The sequence below is a fragment of the Limulus polyphemus genome, unplaced genomic scaffold (assembly GCF_000517525.1).
Source record: "Limulus polyphemus unplaced genomic scaffold, Limulus_polyphemus-2.1.2 Scaffold11678, whole genome shotgun sequence".
Taxonomy (NCBI): Eukaryota; Metazoa; Arthropoda; class Merostomata; order Xiphosura; family Limulidae; genus Limulus; species Limulus polyphemus.
The window spans coordinates 1-7,840 of record NW_013677288.1 but is presented as its reverse complement, the minus strand read 5'-3'; the positions used below and the strand labels follow the sequence as shown (position 1 = coordinate 7,840).

The following is a 7,840-nucleotide window of genomic DNA, read 5'->3' as shown; positions in this document are numbered from 1 at the left end:
ACTTTTCTTGTAATAATAATTCATGATTGTGTGGCAGCTAAGCATCTATATTCTGTTATTCGATGAAAGGAAGTACTTTGTCGTAATTAAAGGAAACTTGATAAATTGGATAAACAGAGTAAAATTTAATGAAAGTACAACGTTTCACCAGGTTAACCTGGCATCATCAGGTACGTCAACTACAATGAATGAATTGAGACTACAATTATATATAATACAGTGCAAGGGTACATTGAACTTTGATTGGGTAAATTTAGCAGTAAGGTATGATATTTTTGGAGGGTGTTTATTGATAGGGCTTAACTTCTTTGAGGGTCAATGTCCGTAATCAACAAAATAGGAAAATATAAGTACTATTTCAAAAATGTAAAATATTATAACAATAAAATTTATAAATGAAATACTGTAACTTGAAAATTGTAAATAGAGGTAAAGTGATTCACAGAAAATAATATAAAAAACTTTTTGAACATCAACATAGTTAAAGTTAGAATAGATACAACTGTGTGCAAGAATACTTATTTATCCTGTTATTATAATATATTCAAGTACTTCTGCAAAAAAAACGGCCCCTTTTCAAGCACTTTCAAGGATGCTTATTCACCCAGGGTTTCATTAATGGGACGTTAACAAGGATAACGATTTAAGCAGATGAGCAATGAGTCGGGAAGACCCCCCAACACCTCTTAACATAAAAAAGGTGTCATATGCAAGTCGTGCAGGGAAGTAGCAGGTATACGTAGTCAAGAAAGAATGGTATCCCGACCTAACAGTAGATCAGCCACACTTGAAGAGGCAGAGCTAAAGATGAAAGGTGTGCCACTGTAGTAAACAGAAGACTGTAAACATCATCTGAAAACCCTTCAGGAGACAAGTGAATTGCCTGAGCCAGCAAATGAACATTCGATAATTCAATCAGAATTGTGGACAACATCAGTCTGATATAAGAAAATTGAAGTTGTGAGAAATTCACCAATACATTAGGGTTTTAATCCCACAATGGAATGAAAGATTCCAAACGTTGGGAACTAAGATCATCATCATCATCATCATAGACAGCAGTACATCGATAATTCTACTTTCATTCACATTATATATGTCATCCCTTCTTAATATTAACAATAATGGGATCTAATTATTATTGTTAATATTAAGAAGGGATGACATATATATATGTGAATGAAGAGCAACTACGACTGTAAAGGCTGGTGGTGAAGGAACTACCATAAAGTAAAACAATTCTAAGGATATGGTAAAAAATCAAAGAAGATGACATATTCATCACAAAATGGAATGTCTTTAAAACATTTTTTCTTTAACTGCATAGAATAATGAACAAATTTATCAGTTTGACCTAAAGCAGCAAATCAATATTAAACATTCAACATACAGTTCTTAAGTTCAGTGTTACACTCTATTATTATGTATGTACCTTTTGTTTTTCTTCTTCTGATCGAGCATCGCTCCGTACATTAGCCCAGGGTAGGTCTTTCGGCCACCAGACGGGTCGAGTGGACTCCTTACCCCAACCTGGCTTTCCTCGTCCAGTAGAATACTTTAACATCAGAGGAACAAAGGCTCGAAGCTGAGCCTTACAGTTACAAAATCAAAACGTCTTTCATTATTAGAAATTTAGAAAGTGCTACCAGTATACATTTTGAAAAATTAATAAAACACCTAAAACTTTTACTTCCATTAAAATGCCAAAGCACAAACGTTTATGTAATTCTGAAAAATGGTTCTAGTGAAAGTAAGTCCTAAAGAATGACATATATGTGACTGAAGAGCAACTACGACTGTAAAGGCTGGTGGTAATTAGATCTTAAAATGTATTTAATGTTTAATAAAAATATATGAGAAAGAACAGTGTTTGTTGTTACATATTCAGTGTTGAGAAAGAACAGTGTTTGTTGTTACATATACAGTGTTGAGAAAGAACAGTGTTTGTTGTTACATATTCAGTGTTGAGAAAGAACAGTGTTTGTTGTTACATATACAATGTTGAGAAAGAACAGTGTTTGTTGTTACATATACAGTGTTGAGAAAGAACAGTGTTTGTTGTTACATATTCAGTGTTGAGAAAGAACAGTGTTTGTTGTTACATATACAGTGTTGAGAAAGAACAGTGTTTGTTGTTACATATTCAGTGTTGAGAAAGAACAGTGTTTGTTGTTACATATACAGTGTTGAGAAAGAACAGTGTTTGTTGTTACATATACAGTGTTGAGAAAGAACAGTATTTGTTGTTACATATACAGTGTTGAGAAAGAACAGTATTTGTTGTTACATATACAGTGTTTGTTGTTACATATACAGTGTTGAGAAAGAACAGTATTTGTTGTTACATATACAGTGTTGAGAAAGAACAGTGTTTGTTGTTACATATTCAGTGAACTGATGAATTAAAAATCATCACTGGCAAAGATAGGTCTTAACTTATAGCACACCAACTGATAACAATAGTAAAGTTAAGAAAGTTTTTGCCACATTTTTTTTAAATTATAAAAAAAAGTTAACTGATATAAAATGAAAATTATTTCTGAAATTGTTACAAAAAGTAGTAAAATATCAAAATAATTTTCAGAATACAAATAAGATATATTGCTGGTGAAGAGTGGTATTTCTTAATTTGATTATTATGGAAAGAGGAGAAGAGAAAAAACATCGATTAGTGAAAATGGTAGGGAGCTTTAGTAGTTTGGCCATAACAAAGATTTGGCAAGCAAGTTTGGTAGGAATATTGCAGTTACTTGGATAGATGAAGCAATCACGAACCCAAATTTTGATTAATCGATTGTTGGAATAATTGAAAACATTAATAACTAGAAATACTATTTTTAATTTTTGACCATATTCTTTCATGGGCTAATTACAAACGAGAATAACATATTTTCTAAGTTGACCACTAACACACAATTTATCTAGATTTACATACAAAAATATTCATCCTCCAAAGTTTCTGTGAGTCACTTGATTTATATTTAAAACAATTACATGCATCTTTGAGTTTTAAGAACACTATTACCACTTCTTTTTGTTAAAATAAATAGTTACATAAAACACTTTTATTAATGATGAAAAAGTTTTAAAAGAAGTTAAAATGAGACATACTAAAAAAAAAAGACAAAAATGCCACTGAAATAAGGGTTAAACTCACCCTAGCTGCTCCAGTTAAATAAGGGTTAAACTCACCCTAGCTGCTCCAGTTAAATAAGGGTTAAACTCACCCTAGCTGCTCCAGTTAAATAAAGGTTAAACTCACTCTAGCTGCTCCAGTTAAATAAGGATTAAACTCACCCTAGCTGCTCTAGTTAAATAAGGGTTAAACTCACCCTAGCTGCTCCAGTTAAATAAGGATTAAACTCACCCTAGCTGCTCTAGTTAAATAAGGGTTAAACTCACCCTAGCTGCTCCAGTTAGTGACCTATCCACAGAGACAGCAGGAGCCTGTGTAGTTCTCTGACTTTCGTCGATGATTTTTTTATTGTCTACTTCCTCACTGAAAGTTGGTAGAAGATCTTCTCGACCATGATATTTATAACAGTTGATGACTATCTGTCTGAGAGCATGAGTCCACGATACCTTGGTCATAAAAACATTCTATCTATACTCTGTTATTTAAAAACATGGCCAAGAAGTTAAAAAAATTTACTAATATTTCAAAGATTTGAAACCATAATGCTACCTGAAATACAATTAGCAACAATGTGAGCAATTATAAAACCTTTTACATGTAACAACAAACACTGTTCTTTCTCAACACTGTATATGTAACAACAAACACTGTTCTTTCTCAACATTGTATATGTAACAACAAACACTGTTCTTTCTCAACACTGTATATGTAACAACAAACACTGTTCTTTCTCAACACTGAATATGTAACAACAAACACTGTTCTTTCTCAACACTGAATATGTAACAACAAACACTGTTCTTTCTCAAATTCATGAACTGAAAATTATCACTGGCAAAGATAGGTCTTAACTTATAGCACACCAACTAATGAATTAAAAATCATCACTGGCAAAGATAGGTCTTAACTTATAGACACCAACTGATGAATTAAAAATCATCACTGGCAAGTGTAGGTCTTAACTTATAGCACACCAACTGATGAATTGAAAATCATCACTAGCAAAGATAGATCTTAACTTATAGCACATCAACTGATGAATTAAAAATCATCACTGGCAAAGATAGGTCTTAACCTATAGCACACCAACTGATGAATTGAAAATTATCACTGGCAAAGATAGGTCTTAACTTATAGCACACCAACTGATGAATTGATAATCATCACTGGCAAATATAGGTCTTAACTTATAGCACACCAACTGATGAATTGAAAATCATCACTGGTAAAGATAGGTCTTAACTTATAGCACACCAACTGATGAATTGATAATCATCACTGGCAAATATAGGTCTTAACTTATAGCACACCAACTGATGAATTGATAGTCATCACTGGTAAAGATAGGTCTTAACTTATAGCACACCAACTGATGAATTGATAATCATCACTGGCAAAGATAGGTCTTAACTTATAGCACATCACAAGTATTTAACCTAGCATGACTTTAAATTCCTTTCTGAGTATGTTACTGTGTTACATTAAACATTTAATTAAACCATTTTACTATCAACATATATCAATTACATTAACATTATAATGTTTGTTATAATTTGAATTTTTATTTCATCTAACTTATAATTACTTTGTTTCAAAGGAAACATTTTAAAAAAATAATTAAAACTGCAGTTTTTGTGTCATGTGATCTATGCGCTATGCAAAATCTCGACCTTAACAGCATTTCATGTTTAGCCAGATAAACTAGCACCGTATATGAGTATGTAGATGTACAATATGTGTGTTTGCCCTACTTGACACATGATATTTAAAGTCTGTGTCTGCTTTGTCTGTGAAACAGCTATAAATTTTCCAATCCTTGATGGGTGCCACACCCACCTTCTACACTTTGCCTTGCGATGTACAACGTACATGTAGTTAGTAGACACAAGTGTATATAACAGTTAGAAAGAAATAAGTTTACACTATACTCCATCAATGGTTGACTTGAAATTGTCCCACAGTTACAGTGTACATCTAACTACCATTAGTATTGTTGTCTGCTTCATCAACTGTAGCACTTATAGTGGTTTTTTACCTAAAAATGTTATAGTTAAATAGACAGTTAACTTGTATTTATTATGGATTATTTGTTTTAAAAATCATATTTGAATGGTTTAATGATTTTTATAAGTTTAACTTGTTGTCACCTAGATTTTAAAAGTGTATAAACAAGATGGCATCATTTGCATGTGTAAAGGGTTAGTTAAAAAAGTCTCTGTACAGGGGTTTCCATATATGGCACGAATGATAAAAGACAAAGAACTGGAAAGGAAAATTAAAAATAAACTATAAGTGACAAGATAAAGACGTGAAATTATGCATATTAAAAAAAACCAAATTTCAAAAGACTTCTACGAAGAGCTAAAATATGTACATATTTCCATTTCTTAATTTTAAACATTTCGTTCCAGTATACATTGATGATAATAGGTAGAGTCTGTACTGTTTATTGAATCTCTTTCCTCTTATTGTAAGTTATTAATTACTTAGATGCAAGAAAATCGTAAAAACGCTGTACAGTGAACGGTTTCGAACAATTTTGTGTAATCAACTGAACAGAAATAAACAATTAATATTATGTATGAACATACGTTCCTTTGTGTTTTCATAATAATAATAAAAACATATAAGTTTATTCTGTCTAATATAAAATATATATAAATAATGCTCTCTGTCTCAAACCAACTAAATGTGAGAAAAAAACTGAACTGAAATAGGCGATAATTCTTTCTTTAAAGAAATCTTTACAAAGACAACACACGTTTTAGTATGGCGTAAAGAAAAAGTATTAAAAGTATCCAGACCTAAATGTCACTCTTTACTTTAGACTAATACAAAAGTTTGTTTTAATTTGCTCAAAAATACACAAGGGTTATGTGCACTAATTTCGAAGTGAGAGATTAGAAGGAAGGCAGATAGTCAACATTACAAACTCTTGGACTACTCTTGTTAGACTGAATAGTGAGGTTTGATCCTCACTCGTATAATGTATTCGTGGCTTCATTAGATCTGAAAAGAAATTTAATTTCTAATTTTGAGGAACCATCAGTCTAGAATATTAAGAATATTATACTATATGTGAAAAAGAATTTAATACTTAGTCATTCTGTTGTTTTTTCTTAATGACACAAGAAAAGAACTTACTTCGTTAACAGTCCGAACCTGAGCTTGTGTTCCATCCGGCAAAGTAACGACAGCACTACCTGGATCAATGTGTATAATTGATACTGTTCCATCAGGGTTGCTAATAGTCTGAACCACTGCTGGAGTATAGTGTGCTGCCAAAGACTGTGTATATAAACTCTGAAAATTCATGCACAAAACACCATATTGTATTACAATAATACTCAAAATAACAAAGTCCAGACAATTATCAATACTTCACAACTAGAAACAACATAAATTGAAAATTGTTCACTAATAATTAGTCATACAACAGCTTTAAGTTTCTATCAGGGTTTTTAGCTTTCAGAAAAAAGAAGGCAGACCTTACACTAAAGGTTTGTCTCCTTATCATTCATATAGTTCTTTCAATTGACAAAATGTCATACAACTTACAAAAATCTCTGATACTCAAAATACTTAATTCAAAACTGTCTTTGGTAAGTATAAATTAAATTATTATTAAACCTAAATTGGTTTGTTTTTCACAAATATTACACATTTCACGTTAACAGTTTACACTAATGTAGCATTCTATGCAACAATTAAAACCACAGTTTACACTAATGTAGTATTCTATGCAACACTTAAAATCACAGTTTACACTAATGTAGTATTCTATGCAACAATTAAAACCACAGTTTACACTAATGTAGTATTCTATGCAACACTTAAAATCACAGTTTACACTAATGTAGTATTCTATGCAACACTTAAAACCACAGTTTACACTAATGTAGTATTCTATGCAACATTTAAAACCACAGTCTACACTAATGTAGTATTCTATGCAACACTTAAAACCACAGTTTACACTAATGTAGTATTCTATGCAACACTTAAAACCACTAATGCACACAAGTTAATAATCATTGACAAAAGTAGGTTTGGTAAGATTTCCTTAGTAGAGTTCAACTATAAAGTCTGTGTTCTGTTCTTTCTATGTTGGGGTAGTGCACTCATCTTCTGGTTTTCTTAGGATAATAACAAGTAGTTTTAGTATTCTAATGTTGAATCTTCCCCAGAAATGTGGAAGACGAAAAAAAAACAACAAACCTGGATGTTTAGGATTTTACACAAAATTACATGAGGGATATCTGTGCTATCTGTCTAATTTTGAAGTGGATGTACCCTCCACCAACTCTTGGGGCTAGTAAACACCACCACAGAAAACTACTGTATTCGTGTCAGAAGTAGTCTCTGCCCATCACGGGTATCGAAACCCAGTTTCTATAAGTACAAGTCTGCAGACATGCCACTGGGGGGCCTTAAGGTAATGCATTTAAAAAAACTTTCTTTCTCAGCTCTTGTGTTGTTCACATCCTATTATTTTAACATTTTTATAAATGGTTTAATTAAATGTTTAATGTAACACAGTAACATACACAGAAAGGAATTTAAAAATCGTGCCAGGTTAAATACTTGTAAAAAACTTTCTTTCTCAGCTCTTGTGTTGTTCACATCCTATTATTTTAACATTTTTATAAATGGTTTAATTAAATGTTTAATGTAACACAGTAACATACACAGAAAGGAATTTAA

The 7,840-nt window shown here is 31.6% G+C and overlaps 1 protein-coding gene across 1 annotated transcript in view; it reads right to left on the bottom strand.

Moving 5' to 3' along the window:
* Positions 1-6,439, bottom strand: part of LOC111083860 (nuclear respiratory factor 1-like) — a gene marked incomplete at its 5' end in the record, with an annotated part of 12,017 nt that extends 5,578 nt beyond the window's left edge. Inside the window, one exon of the mRNA XM_022380570.1 lies at positions 6,281-6,439. Coding sequence (XP_022236278.1) covers positions 6,281-6,439 — 159 coding nt within the window. The remainder of the gene's footprint in view (positions 1-6,280) is intronic.
* Between the last annotated feature and the right edge of the window lie 1,401 nt (positions 6,440-7,840).